General features: G+C 47.0%; 1 protein-coding gene across 5 annotated transcripts in view; it reads right to left on the reverse strand.

Annotated features, from left to right (window-relative positions):
* Srgap3 (SLIT-ROBO Rho GTPase activating protein 3) overlaps positions 1-10,721 on the reverse strand; it is a 222,170-nt gene extending 211,449 nt beyond the window's left edge. For all 5 annotated transcript variants that reach the window (XM_021189294.2, XM_021189288.2, XM_029535698.1 and 2 more), the window contains exon 1: positions 9,851-10,721. In XM_021189294.2, the coding sequence (XP_021044953.1) occupies positions 9,851-9,917 (67 nt within the window). In that variant the 5' untranslated portion in view covers positions 9,918-10,721. The remainder of the gene's footprint in view (positions 1-9,850) is intronic.
* Positions 10,722-15,429: the final 4,708 nt, after the last annotated feature.

Here is a 15,429-nt window from a genome sequence, read left to right on the forward strand (position 1 = left end):
AGGAAAACGAGCTGAGCCCTGTCTTTCATCGCACCCTGTCCATGGTCAAAGACTCATGGGACCTGCTGGTCGAAAAGCGCATCAGTCTCTCCAGCATAGACTCCCGTTTCCACACATCAAATGCCTCAGTGTTTCCCAAATACCAGGCCCCTTGGTGACCTCTAAGCCTTGTGTCCATTTTATTCTCTTTTTACAAAATGCTTTCCACTACCCAGAGAGTTTCTATTTACCCTTCAAAAACCTACCCAAAAAAAGTCTTGCTCCTATAATAAGTTCTCCAGTTCTCCAAGGCAACAAGTCAACTTCTTACCTGAATTTCCACAGTACAAGGCCCCAACTCTCTTAGCACAGTACATATCATTGCTTAGTCCATTTTTATAACCATCTTTCTAGAAAACTATGAGTGTGGAAGAGGGGCTTGAGGAACACTTTCCATCTTCCCATCCCACGTGTATTAGGAATTCAACTAAAAGACTGGATTCAGTTCCTGCAGCATTCTTAGAAGTAACCACCACGATGCAAGAGTCCCATCTCCAGAACCTTCATCCTCTAAGTTCTCTCTCAGCCGTGCTGGCAGAAGCCTGGATCTGCTTCATTCTGGAGACAACATCTGTGCCATCACCAAGTCTATCACATTCAAACAAGCTTGCCTACTGTGAGCACCGGAAAGTTCGCCTACTGTGGGCCCCCATTAGACACCAGGAGAAGCTCTGCATGCCAGAAAAACACAAACAAGAGACACAGAAGTTCTGAATTTTTGTTTTGTCTTGCCTCCAATTTGCCATTCCCCCTGACTCGGCCTTTTGAAGCTGGAAATACAAGTGTGAGCCACTACAGGCAGCCTTCAGAATTATTCTTGGAGCGTTAGCTCTAGAGAAGAGAAGAGTTAAACACAGGAGGGAAACCACCAAGAAGCCCAAGTTCTAGAGAACTCCGGTCAGTTGACGGATGAAGGGCTACTACTGCATGGCTCTTGGAGGTATCAGGCAGCCAGAGAATTGAGTACCAAAGAGCCAAGCAAGAGCCTATTCAGAAGAAGAGCATTCTGGAAAGTGGGGAAATTGGAGATGCTGACGAACCCGCAGAGATCAGCAGACCAGGAAGTAAAGACTGGAGAGCGAAGACAGGCAAGGGAAGATCACAGCTTTGTAAATCCAGTCTAGGGTTCTTAAAGAGAGACTCCAGCAGACACTCCTGAGGGACTTTAAACAGAAGATATCAGACTTCACTGTAAGGACAGCTGCTAGATGCCCTGGGGTCGGGGAACAGCCCATGAGGACAAAAGAAGAGAGGGAGACCAAGTAGAAGTATGGCTGTCAATGTGGACGAGTCTGTCTCCTAGAAGTCATTTGGTAGCATCTGCAGAAATGCTTGGTTGTCACAAATTGGGGCAGGTTGGTCACTGCTATTTAGCAGGCAGAGTCCACATTATACAACTACATTCTCTCAACCAAGAAAGACCCAGGTCACATCGATCCCACCAAGAGCTGATCAATGTCATACTGTGGCCATACAGATGAAGACGGAATGAAAGTCTCCACATGCAGAAATAGTCAAAGGTTTCCTACGTATTTCCTAATGCCACTCCTGTCCCTTTTCAATCCAGAGCACATTGCATTTTCAATTGGCTCAGGGATAATATGGAGAAAGAGTCAATTCTGGACTTTGGTCTTTCAAATAGTCCATGGGAAGAAGAGAAAGAATGTGGGTTGGCCAGAGATGTAGCTAAGTTAGTAAAGTGTTTGCCTACCATACAAAAGGCCCTGGGTTCGACAAGGCCTGGAATACATGAGTCCCTGCTTAAAACAAAACAAACAAAACACTAGGAAAAGTGAATGTAGAAGACCTCAAGATGAAGTGGTTAAGAGCGATTACTCTTGCACAGGAGCCACGTAGTTCCCAACACTAATATCAGGAGGCTAACAGCTGCCTATAACTCAAACTGCAGGGGATCTGATGCCCTCTTCTGGAGCCCTTAAGCACCTGCACTCACACATGCACACACACACACACATACACACACACACACACACACATACACAGAGAGAGAGAGATACACACACATCTTTTAAAAAGAAAGCCTGAGCTTTCAGCGTGAGGATATTACCTTCCCTCTCCTTTTATGCCATGTACGCCCATGCATATGGACATGCATGTGCAAGTATACATATAAACACTTCCTACGCCAGAGATGAGGGTTAGTAAAATAATGTGAATGTAGAAGTCATGGGTCTATAAGAAAAAGTTTTGTTCTCTACCCCACCCACCACAAGGGAAGGAAGGTATATTAGTTAGCAACCAGACTCATGTGAGCTGAAAAGAGACGGAACCTTTGTTAGAGCAGAGATCAAGGCTCATAGGGACAACCAAGATGGACCAAGGATAATTGCCCAGAGTCAGTATGCATGCAAATGACATGATGCCCCTCCATCTCTGCATGTTACATACAAGAAATGAGGAAAGAGGCAGCCAAGGGACAGAGAATGATTGCTAGCATGCTTCAATAAGACTCAATAAGAGAGATGACACCCTAGCTCTGTAGTTGACAAACTTGGACTGTCAGTTCATTATAACCTATGGTCCACATCGCTCTGGACCTTAGGCAATGATCCTAGAGGAATCAGTAGAGAGGCCCAGATGCATCTCTGTCACCATCCAGCAAAACAGACATGGCATAGAAACCAAGGGACAGAACAAAGAAAAGAAAGGGTATTTCTTAGGCCTCTGAGTTGTGGCCAAGGTTGACTTATTCAGAGCTGCAGGAGTCATGGGCTCCTCAGTTTTTGTCTGCACCATTGTCACTGAGCACAGACCACAGAATTCCAGGAGCAGTACAAAGTCCATTCAAGGCACCCGGAGCATCCCCTGCCGTCATACGCACCGCACTGTCACACACAGACAAACACACCCACACACAGCCTACAGGCAGCACGTGTTGATCAGGACACAGCTGCTTCCAAACTGCCATTTCAGTCAGTAGCTGAGCACTCTGCAGTTGAGGATGCCAAAGCTCACATGTCGTAAGTGACCACAAAGCACCGCACCGCACTAACATTACTTAGCAGAGCCGGGCATGCGTTTGTTTCCCTCAGCCCCTCTTCAAGCTGCCTCCTGAGGAAATCACTGATGATACAGGGAATGGGGTAATGGACAACAAGAAGACACGGATAATTCATGAGTTGTATGGGCTGACATGTTTCAAACCATGAACCAAGGAAGAATCTCCCAAACCATTTGGGGAAAGAGGCTTTCAGGGTGGACAAAGTTTGGGGAGACCAATCAGTCTCTGATGCTCACCCCCAACACTGCCAAGGGTGTCGGAAGCCCTGAGGGGAAACAAGCCAATTTCCCCTTGTTTATCTTAAGAATTTTCAAGACCTATTTTAACACACAACTATTTTCTTTCATCCAACACACCATGTTGCCCCCACCAGCATCCTAACTTCCCGTGCCAGTGGAAATTGGAAAGTGGATTCTTTTTTGAACCTAGCTTTGCCAGGGTTCCCTGAGGAGTCTGATGCAATTGATTTTATTTCTCTAAACTTCATCTCTTCATCTAGAGTACTGATGAGTCTCTTGCAGAGGTAGAGGGGTCACAAAACAAGGGGAAGATGCAAATGCCTTCCTCCACGAACTAAAGCTGTATGGACCAAAGCATGGCCAGTAACAGCATCTAACCAGTAGGTGACTAAAGGGATTAATGGGAGAGGAAAAACCCTCAAGAAATGGACGATATGGATCCTTAGATCTACTGATGGGGTGGCTGGAAGGAAAGCTGCACCCCATCAAGATTTGTGCGAGACCTACTAGCTCCCAACACATCCTCCTCCAAATCTCTGCTAACAGACACCAGAGACAAAGCAGGAAGCAAAGCAAACCAGGAGGATTCTTTGCACAGTAAAGTCCCTCCTCCCGATGGAACAGGAAGTGTGACATTCTTGACCAAGTGTTTGTATCCTCCAAAACGCATACATGAGCCCACTCCACCCACAACATAATGGTACTGAGAGATGGAGTATAGGCCTGTGGGTTGCTCCAGATGTTGCCTGTTTGACCTCTGTGAGCATGCTCTGAAGAAAGGACAGACAATAGGATGGAGCTATCTACAAGTCAGGAAGCGCTCTCTCACCAGAAACCGAATTTGCTGGCACATTGATCTTGGAATTGCCAGCCTCCTAAACTAGAGGAAAGAGGTAAAAGCCATGCGGCCAGTGTGTCTTGCTGTGGCAGTCCAGGCTAAGAGAGGTGGCACTTTTCAACCACTCTCAGTCCGAAGAAACAAAGATGGCTCCGTGCATTTTCGCCCTTGGGAGCTCATGGATGAAGGTCTAATCTCTAGATTTTGATGAAGTGTAGTAATGTTCAGGGTAGAGAGGCAGAGGGAAGGAACTGTTCGTTCTGCCAGGCATCATGTGAGGAGGAAGACCATCCGGGCAGCCTTTGAAGGGTAAATGGAGGTTGAACAAACAGGGTGGAGACATTGGAAGGAGAGCAAAGGCATGGACAGGGAACAGTTGGTGGTAGAGGAGGCACGTGGAGCATTTGGACAGGGAAAGAGGAGACTTCTACTATAGCAGTAAGACCACTGGTCTGTCTTGGAAAAAAAAATGACAAAGTTAAAGAAGAAGGTGGCTGAGGCTCCACTCCCAGGATTTGTACAGACTTCAACGTAAGGGCCACGGGTTGTGAGCTGGTGGCCAAATGGGCTGCCTCGGCCCTATTTCACCCACGTGTTTGGTTAGAGAGGGTAGAATTTTTTTAAAGTTGGGTCATCATTTAAACAACCAAGAGATTTTGTTTCAGTTCAGCCTTCCTCCCACCCAGGGCTCACATCCCAGCCAGGCAGTGACAAGCTGGAGGGAGCAGCACTTGTGGCTCTCAAGCTGCCCTGTTGGCCACGGTCCCCACCACTCCACACGGTTCTCCCCATCTAGCAGGTTTCCCTTCTTTTATCCTGTTGAAATGCTTGAAGAACCTAAGGAGGCTCTCCAGTCATCCCACGGCACATGAAAGAAGCCCTCAGCAAGACTTGAGCTCATTCGGAGAGTTGCAAAGTTGTATTGTGGGCTTTCTTCATCTTTTCTTATGTTATTGTCATTTTCTAAGAGAGGTCTTAGAGGGTAAATAATGTATCCTACACTTTTTTATCTCTCACGAAACGCCACACAAGGCTTGAGGACAAGGTCGATGCTCGATGTTGGTTGAATGAGTATGCGACCAACTGAGTAGTGTACACTCCTGAATGCTTATTCTCCATACCTGCATGCTTATTCTTCTTTCCCCCATTGTGATGGTTTAGATATGCTTGGGCCAGGGAGTGGCACTATTAGGAGGTGTGGCCTTGTTAGAGTAGGTGTGTCACTGTGGGCGTGGGCTTTGAGACCCTTACCCTAGCTGCCTAGAAGTCACTCTTCTACTAGCAGCCTTCAGATGAAGATGATGAACTCTCAGCTCTGCCTGCACCATGCCAGGCTGGATGCTGCCATGCTTTTGCCTTGATGATAATGGACTGAACCTCTGAGCCTCTAAGCCAGCCTCAATTATATGTTGTCCTTTATAAGACTTGCCGTGGTCACAGTGTCTGCTCACAGCAGTAAAACTTTAACTAAGACACCCATTTTTTGTTTTTGCTTTTTTCACTTTTACTATTAAAAAGTTGGTCTGCGATAAATATGAAAGTTCCTAAAGTCAATCACCACACTCCTGTTTCAATTCTCTGTTGGCCTGAAATGGAAACAGGAGCACAGTGAGTGAACGTAACCATTATGTCCGGCAGTGAGAGCATTTAGAGCTCTGGATACAGAGAACTCAGCAGATAAGATCCCCAAATGCTATCAGTGATCTCCAAGGGAACTGTGGAGGACAGTGGGGATGCCAAGAAACTGGAGACTGGCAAATGTTCTGATTTTCAAAATGGGAACGGGCGACAGCCTGCCAGTTTCTGGCTAGAGACTGTAATGTCACTCTCAAGCAAGGTTCTTGAGCAGATTGTAAAGGGACATTTGGGAGCACCTAAGATAGGAAGTGATGTCTGTTTGGAGCCCGTATCAGGGAACTGAGAATGAGCCAGCTCAAATCCATCCCGACCCCTAGCCTGGGAGATTAGAGATGCACAGCAGACATGCGTGGCATAAGCAGTGAGCAGAGCCAAGGGCTAAAGTAATGCCTGGGATATACGGGTAGAAGTATTACAGGCAGCATAAAAGGGGGACAGCTGTTATCTTTCTTCCACCATATTGACAAAGTACGGAGAGCTAAATCTTTGGGGCATCCTTTTGGAAAACCTCTTTAAAAAAACGTGAAGTTCCCTTGAAAGTTTCTGGCACCTGTGGGAAGATTGAAAATGTGGGCAGGCTTAGAAGTGGCAACAAATACTTGCACTCAGGTATGACTGTGCATTCAGACAGGACGTGTGCCCTCAGATCTATCATAACTGTCACCGCCCCTTCTAGCGCTGTCAGTAAGGTGTGCCATCTGCCACAAATCATCTTCCCTCCACCCTACAAGCACCCAACACACAGGGATTTGCAATCCAGGAAGCAGGAGAGCTAAGGTGAAGGAAGGACTGGACTGTAGCTTCACTGGTTGGTAGAGTGGATCACTTACCATGTAGGAAAACCTGGGTTCAATCCCCAGCATGGTTATGCTATAAACCCAGTACACAGGAGGTGGGTGGAGTCAAGGGGGTCAGGAGTTCAAAAATCACCCTTGGTGAGACAGTACAAGGCTATCCTTGGGCTACATGAGACACCCACACATACAGCTCCCAAATACGCAAGTGAAACAATGAAGACAGAAAACAGTGGTGGCTTGTGTTACCAACGCAACTAAGGTGAAGTACAGTCAGGGGCACAACTGGAGGCTCCCAACCCCCAAGGAATGGGCCGTCACAGAGACATGTCTGTTTTCTAAGAAGTCTCCAAGAAGAAAAACCTATAGAACCACTAGGTGATATGGTCTAAGAAAAAAAAAAAAAAAGCATGAGCCACAGCTAGCCAAACATAGTCTGTGAGTCGAGAGGACGCTGAAGTTTCCATCCCTGGAGCACACGAGGACAGGTAGACAGATGCAGGTATCTGGGAGGCAGGAGAAGGCTTGAATGTAAACTTGTCTACAGTGGACATGCTATTCGAAAGCACCCATCCTTTGTTAAGTCAGAGAAACTCGACATCATTTCAAGCAATCAGAAGTTTCCCTCAGAAAATTCACCATCTTTGAGATCTGTCTGATGAAGTAGACTGCTTGCACCAACCTGGCCAAATGCCAGGAAGACGGTAACTGGCACAAAGCATTATTTTTGTTCATGGGTCAAACATTCCTCAGAGACAAGCCACAAAGGCCGAGGGAGGAAAGTGAGAAAGGGACAATGGGATGCCATCAGGAGGCCACCAGCGCCCGGCACTACACTGCCATCTGCTACTGACATCAATCCTTCAAGGGGTTGTGTCAGCCAGACAATGTACCGGGGACACCAGGCCTGGGAAGATACCGGCCTTGCGACCTTGGGTAAGTCATTGAACACTGCCAGGCCTCAGTTCCTTATCTCTGAACCTGGGCTCATAGTAAGCCTTTTGTACACCATGTGGGCCAAGAGCAGTGAAGCTTGGGACTGAGCCCCAGAAACAGGAGGTGCCTGGATACATCAGTCCTTACCAGAGTAATTAACAAACAAGGCTGTGGATGGAAGTCAGGGCCTGGAGCACGCTAGGCAAGTGCTCTACCACTGAGCTACATGCCAGGTCAGGCCAACAAATAACACTTTGGGAGGAAAGATTTCAAAGGGCCTTAGTGTAACTGTCCTGTGATCTCTCTTATGGATGCCTACTGTAGGTGAAAACAAACAAACAAACAAACAAACAAACTCAACCAGAGGGTAAAGATGTCCAGGAGCTAGAAGAGACCAGATCTTTTGGGCAAATTTCCTGAAGAAATAAATCCCTTGCCATCGCTGCCTTGTATGTGCTAGGCAGTCATTAAGTTAAAGGTGAGAGGCGAAAGGAACAAGTGACACTTCATGGGTCCTCAGGAAAGGTTAGCTGCCTGGTGCAAGCCTTTTAAAGAGGAGATAAGCAGATTTCCTACCAAGACACATATGCTGTCCCAATATCCCATTCTCTTGTCTGTCATAACATTTTTTATGGGAATATCAATTTTTTTAAAGTAGTCAAGATAATCTCAACATACACACATATGTAATGTGTGTGTGTTTTGAGACTATATATATATATATATATATATATATTGAGAATTGGTTTTTGTTCTGAACGGCAGGATGAACCCGTCTCTGACAGATAAAGGGCTCGTTTCTCAAGTGACAGTAAGGCTGATGCATTTAAGTCACTGTTTCTGATATTGAGCTGAAAACTAAGGAGGAGGCCAGGGAACCGGAGAGATCTCTCTTCTTTAATCCCTGGGATCTACCCAGGGTCAGTTAACATCCTCGCTGGGCCCACAACCAAAGACAAGGAAAAAACAAACAAACAAACAAACAAGCAAACAAACCACAAAGCCCATACCCCTACCCCATGCCTGTTCTCCAAAGCTTCCCCCCAGATCAGAAGGTTGAAAGCAGCACAGACAGGACAGACAGACAGCCTGAGGCTACTGACTTCCTGCGCTGTGGAACCCTCAGGCAGCACAGAAACAGGCGTGGCACCCTCTGGTCACCAGAACCTCAAAGCAGCCCCCTGCTCAACAGCCTCAAAACCAGGCCTCTCCACACCCACTGAAGATGCAGTGTGCCCACTCTGTGTGAGACCACAACACGCCCTGTGTCGCAGCAAGGAGAACCAAGGACTGGAAAGAAAATGGGTGCTCAGAGCCCCGGCTGCTTCTCTTCCCCCACAGGCTCTGCAAAGGAGAAGCAGGGCAGGGAACCTTCAGCTCTCCCGGCCGACGCTGTGCTTAGAAAGCCTGAGGGTGCAGGAAGCCCACCGTCTGGCCCGAGGGTAGAGGCTGCTTGCCTTCTTTATAGCTGTGCAACGGCGGCCCTTTCTCCTCCTCTCAGCTAGCAAGGATTTAGGGAGCGGCTTCTGCAAGAAGTGTGGGTTCTATGCTACCAAAGCTGGAGCCAGCACCCAAAGGTCAGAGCCACGGGAGCCAAGCAACACCTACCAGTCCAGATTGTACACTGAGGTGCTGGCTTTTAACCAAAGCTGATGACCCGAAACACCGGTGCACGGAAGGACCAGGCTGCACCCTGGAAGATAATACATTTTCGGCACAGAACTCTCTCTCTCTTTATGCTTAAATGCTTGCATTAGTCTGGATCAATATGTCCCATAACAGTTAATCCATGGCAACTCAGACCAGGCAAGAAATTCTGACAAAGAAGGGCTACTTAAGGATGCGGTCCCCCCCACCCCCACCCCCCTCAGCCCATACTCATGCATTTGAATTTCAGCCCAGAGAAGGCAGCAGAGGCAAAAACAACCACCCACAAAAGCCAAAAGAAGGGATGGGGAGAGCAGATCAAAAAATATATACATAAATAGCAAAGGGCTTTTCACGGTGGGAGTGGGGGGGAGGAGGCCTTGACTGTCAAAATGGCCTTAGAGTGACATATCACTGCCAAGATGATGGAGTACCGGCGACACTCCTAAAGTCCCTTCTTCACACACCTGCAATGCAGAGATTTTTGCCCTTTCTGTAATTCACGCTCCCAGCCCAGGCGCTCTCTGCAGTGGGAGCCAGTCTGGACTTGTGCAGCCAGCCCCCGATCCTTCCTCCTTACAATAAGATTATTGCTGCATAGCAACTTCTCAAGAAGGCAGGGAGGCGAAGGAAGAGACCGCAGAGGGAGAGACAAGGGGACGGAGAGAAGGCAAAGTCCCTCAGCCCCATCGCTCACCTTTTATTTGGGCTTCATATTCGGCAATGATCTCTTTGTCCTTCTTGAACTTAGTTTGAGATGACATCTTCCGACGTGGCAAAGAGAACTGACAGGCTGTTTGATCTATTTCTCCTTTTCTCTCTAAGTCCTCTCCCAAGCCTGGGTAATCACACAGCAATGGTCGATTTCACAGGTTTCAGGGCTAATCGCTTTTACTTGGCTGCAGAGCCCCGGGGTTGAAATCCTTCTTCTGGGAGGAAAATGCTCTCTGCTGGCAGGGAAATGGCTCTAGTGGCTTGCTCTGGCCAGCTCCTCTTGCAAAAGAAGTCACCCTGGGAGTACCATAACCTGCCCCAGATTTCCAGGATTTTTCTTCCAAAATAATAATAATAGCAGCCAAGAGCACACACAAACACACACACACACACGTACACACACACACACAAACACATTCACGAGTGCACACACACGCTCACCCAGACACGCTTCCACGCAATTGTGCTGTGCACACACCCATCCACACCACAAGCGCGCGCATACACACACGCGCGCACACACACACACACATATATATATACACACACACACACACACACCCTCACTCACACACACACACACCCGCTTGCTCACTCATACACACACATCCACAAGAGGCGCGGCGCCTCCTGGGTCGTGTGGCCAGTCTCCGGTTCGCTTTGGAAGGCTCTGCTAAGGAAATGGTCAGGTTGCCAAAGGACCGGTCATCTCTCATCCTCCCTCCGGTCGATCGGCGCCTCGGGTCTGCTGGACGGTGAGGATCAAAACCAGGAGAGGGAGGTGGAAGTTTTCTGGGCTGTAGCGTTTTAGCTCCGCTGGACCCAGGGCTGGACTGCTCACCCTGCAGGGCTGGTTGAGCTCTCCCCCACCGCCCTCGTCACTAGGCTCCGCCTCCCGGATTTTATAACAACTGACACATTGTAGCCTACAGGAGAGCTGAACTAGCTGCAAGCAAAAAGGGGAAGAAACGCTCACAAAAGGGAAGATGGCAGGAGGGGGAAATCAGGTTGGGAAGGCCTGGGAGGCTCCTGCAAACTAGTAGTAGTTAGGCTGGAGATGTTCTAACAAACACAGGAAGAGTCTTTTCTTTGCGTCGTGAAAATGAATTCAAGCCCTCAAACAAGCAACTGTATGACTAGTTGTCACTCTGCCTGAGACTCTAGCAGAGTCTGATGCATGCAGGGGAGGGCACTATTTTTTTTAAAGAATCACTTGATAACAGGGACAGTGCCAGAGGTTTCAGCTTTGCAGAGAGATCTGGCGGGCAAGGCTGCCTTCAGGCTCAGAGAAGGTGGGACAGCGCCATTCTGACTCCCTCGTCTTAGTTCCTTTACCAGTAAAATAAGCTCTCTTTGGAGACTCTTTAATGGACAATTTCAACAAATACATCTGAAAAGCTTACTAAAGGGCCCACTGGTGTGATAAAGGCAGGAAGCTCCATGTGACAGTACGACAGAATTTAACTACACGGTGAATGATAGAATGGGTAAAAATGACAAGTGCTAAGGATTGAAAATATTACAGAACACAGGGTATTCAACTGTAAAGAGCTTTTGGGAGATGGAGTATGAACAGAAACCGAGTTTGGCCCAGTAACTGGGCACACGGTAAGCTCCCTATAAATAGTAGCAACTATGGTAACTCCAGCATCCTAGGAGCTACATCACATATAAGTGGAAAATGACTTACCAGGGTGCCAGCATTCCAACCCAGACAACAGAACCCACCGGTAGTAAGGACTCAGTAGGAGTCTCCAGCATTTCATTAGAGAGTCCAAATCTCATTGGCATTTCAAATAGTTCAGTGTGGTAGGTCAACTGGCATCAAGTACCATAGGATGGCTGACAATAAAACTGTCATGAAAGTGTCTTGTCCCCCAAAAGTTCACTGAAAGAGTCTTTCATCACTTTCTCAAACTAGGTACCACCTTCTACTTGTCCTTCTGGAATGGTCCAACATGTGATTTGGCTTGGGTTTAGAAATGAACAGGTTATTCGTACCAGCCGCTAAGGGCTCCCCAAGGGAGGGGGCAGCTAGACCAGGTCTGAAGAGGTAGGTAAAGTGATCAGTGGGCGAGCGCCAAGGGCTCAGTGGGGAATGCACAGTAGCTGCCTGAGCAGAAGTTCACCTGGTGAATCACATGCTTATTATAGCTCTGGACACAGTGAGAAGAAGAGGTCACAGAGTTCATAAGCAGATGCCACAGCCCACATCCTCCTGCCTCACCCTTCCAGGGATATGTAGGCCCTCTGCTATGCAGAAGCCACAAGTGTCCTTAGCAGAAGATATGCTCAGAGATTAACTTCTCTGCCTTAAGCCTAGTTCCTCAGAGAAAAGTAGAGTTAGTGTCCTATGCCCTGGAATGTGAATATGCAGCTAACCAGATTCCTTCCTGTTTCTTCTAGGAGCTTGGAGCCTGGAGCCTGGAGCCAGGTGACTCTCAGAGCTGCTGTCTGTGGCCGCTGGGAGCAGGAACCCAGGAAACAGCAATTCTAACCACGAGGAGAATTTTTAAACCACACATGTATGTCAGAGATGCACACAGAGCTCTGAGCCATGGGAATGTCCCAAGAAGCCAGGAGACAATAAAGCGAGCTGTGTCAGAGAATGCCTGTTGAAGGGCTGGGTTTCTGTCTCAGAAGGATGGCGATTTATAATCTGGCCCAGCCACATCCCAGCTGTGTGGCCTCCAGGTCTTCTCAGAACTTCAGTGTTCTCGCCTACCAAATGACAGTTCCACGGAGACCCCACCGAGGGACCAAGCGTCAGATCTGTGGGTTTCACTAACACTCAGAACAAAAGCAGGGCAAAAAGAAAGAAGAAAAGAGGGGAGAGAAGCGAAGGCTCGGACAGCCACAAAGTTGTCACCGATGGAGGGAGGGACCTACATTGTCTCAAACCTTCTGTTCCTGGGAAGAGGTCAGCGGCCTAGGCAGGGCCCCTGCACTGTGGCCCCATTTTGTCCCTTCCAACCTTCCCCACAGCTCACTGGGGTCTGGGTCACTCAGACTGTGGCCCTTCTGCAACAACCCCCTCCAAATGGCCATTGTTCTTGGTTGAATGAAACCAATTGCTATTGCTAATGTTTACTCTTCACAGGGCCCTAACAGAAAGACTCCCCCTCCCCATAAATTTGTAACTGAAAAGGGGCAAAACCACGTGACTTAATCTGTGTGTTCCCCTCCCCCCCACCCCCAACCAAGGATTAGAACAGTCATGGAAATACGCCCTTTCCCCCAGGCCTGTTTCCTGAAGTACTTTAGATATTCCTTAATTGTACTGAGATTTTATTCTATTTCATTTTGTTTTGTTTTGTTTTGTGTCCCTGTTTGCCTGCATGTATGTGTGTGTGCCAGGTACATGTCTGTTGCCCAAGAAAGCCAAAAGAGGGGTCAATTCCCTGGAACCGGAGTTGTGAGCTACCATGTAGGTTCCAGGAACCTAACCTGGGTTCTCTGCAAGAGCAGCCAGCATTCCTAATCACTGTGCTGACTCTTCGGCCCCCAAAGTCACTTTTAAAAATGATTTATTTTTTTATTTTGTGTGCATTGGTATTTTGCCTGTATATAGGTCTACGTGAGGGTGTCAGATTTCCTGAAACTTGTGTTACTGAGAGTTGTGAGTGGCCCTGTGGGTGTGAACTTCAACCCCGGGTCCTCTGGAAGGGCTCTTAACCACTGAGCCATCTCACCAGCCCCTAAAATTTTCTTTTTTATTAAGGCCTCCCTCTGTATAGATGACAGCCCAAATACTCCATATGGATCTCATAGATATGGGTCCTTGCTGTACCTCATTAGGTCTGGTGCTGTTAAAAAAAAAAAAAATCCTTATTTTCAAATTGGGGAAGAGTCACAGAGCAGAGAAGCAATTTGCCCAGGACTGTGGTACTATCTAGTAACCACGCCCACCCTTGAACTCATTGAAATGCAGATCTGACCAAGATCAAGACCCAAGGAACTAACCAAAGGAGGAATTGTGATCATAGTAATGACTCTCAAGTCTTTACATTGCTTCTCATTCCAAGGTTATGTTCATCTTAATAGTTTCAAGTGAAAGTTTTCCATTAAACAAACTGGAGGTTAAAAAATATAAGGAAAACATCACAAATGACCATTGGTGTGGCTTAAGTTACAATTGCAGCAGAATAATACAAAACTCACCCAACCGGTTTCTTTTCCTGGTTGAAAAAAAGAAGAAAAAAAAAAGTGGGAGGGGGGAGGGGAGTGCTGCGTTTGAAGGAAGAGTAGCCAGGTCGGTTTTTGTTGTTGTTGTTGTTGTTGTTGTTGTTGTTGTTGTTGTTGTTTTGGTTTAAGGCAATTTTATTTTTCTGGTCAACTAGAAACACTCCCTGCCTCCAGCTCAGGATGACTAATTTTGTGACATTTTTCCACACTGCCACCAGCTCATGCATCCACAGTCAGTTCAAAGAAGAAGTCTGGCCTTCAAACTTGGTTTTGAAAAAAATGGATGTAATCTAACTAAGTCAGCCAGTTGGTACTAATGGAACTGTGGGTGTGGCTCGGTGGTAAAGTGCTTTGCCTAGCTAGGCCCTGGGTTCAGTCCCCATGACCTTGCCTTATGGCCAGCACTACGTTAAGGAGGAGAAAGAAGAAGACAAAAAGAAAGGAAGGGGGAAGGTATGAAGTTGGGAGGTAGATGTGTCGTGTGGGAAGAAATGAGGGGGTAGACATGCACATATGTCATACAAATGCATGAAATTCTCAGAAATAAAGAAAAAATGTAAACGCTACAAACAAAGCCCAGAGAACTCGGCCTTTACCATGCCTATCATAAGCCAGAGACTGAGTCCTCCAACATGCAAAAACAGGAATTTTAGGGCTAGCGAAAGGGCTCATGGGCTAAGAGCACTGGCTTCCAGAGGATTCAAATTCAGTTCTCTGCACCACCACAGGGACTCACCCCTGTCTCTAATTCCAGTTTTAGGGGATTTACCCCCTCTTCTGGACTCTCTGGGCACTGCACGTGCATAGTCTAGAGACATATTTGCAGGTAAAACACCCATACAAATAAAATAAAAACATAAAAATCCCCCAATATACAATGCTAACATACATATGGCAAATGTTCTTAGCAGCATTACTAATGACCATTAAATGTCTTATGGTTACATTGCTGTGAAGAGATACCATGACCAAGGTACCTCTTATAAAAGACACATTAAATTGGAGCTTGCTTACATTTTCAGAGGTTTAGTCCTTTGTCATCACGGCAGGAAGCATGGCAGTATGAGGGCAGACATGGTGCTGGAGGAGCCGAAAGTTCTACATCTTAATCTGCAGGCAACAAGGAAAGACCGTCCCAAGGGGCATGGCTTGAACATATATAAGCCCTCAAAGCCTGTCCCCAGTAACACACTTCTTCCAACAAGGCCATACACTCACTATGAACCTATGGAGGCCAATTACATTCAAACTACCACATTATAAACAGATGAATGAGTTAACAGAATATCAGTATATTTGAATACCATTTTTCTGTTTTCATATATTCATATATAAAGTATTGATATGTGGCTTAGTAGAATAATTTTTTTTTTTTTT

The sequence above is a fragment of the Mus pahari genome, chromosome 2, assembly GCF_900095145.1.
Source record: "Mus pahari chromosome 2, PAHARI_EIJ_v1.1, whole genome shotgun sequence".
Taxonomy (NCBI): Eukaryota; Metazoa; Chordata; class Mammalia; order Rodentia; family Muridae; genus Mus; species Mus pahari.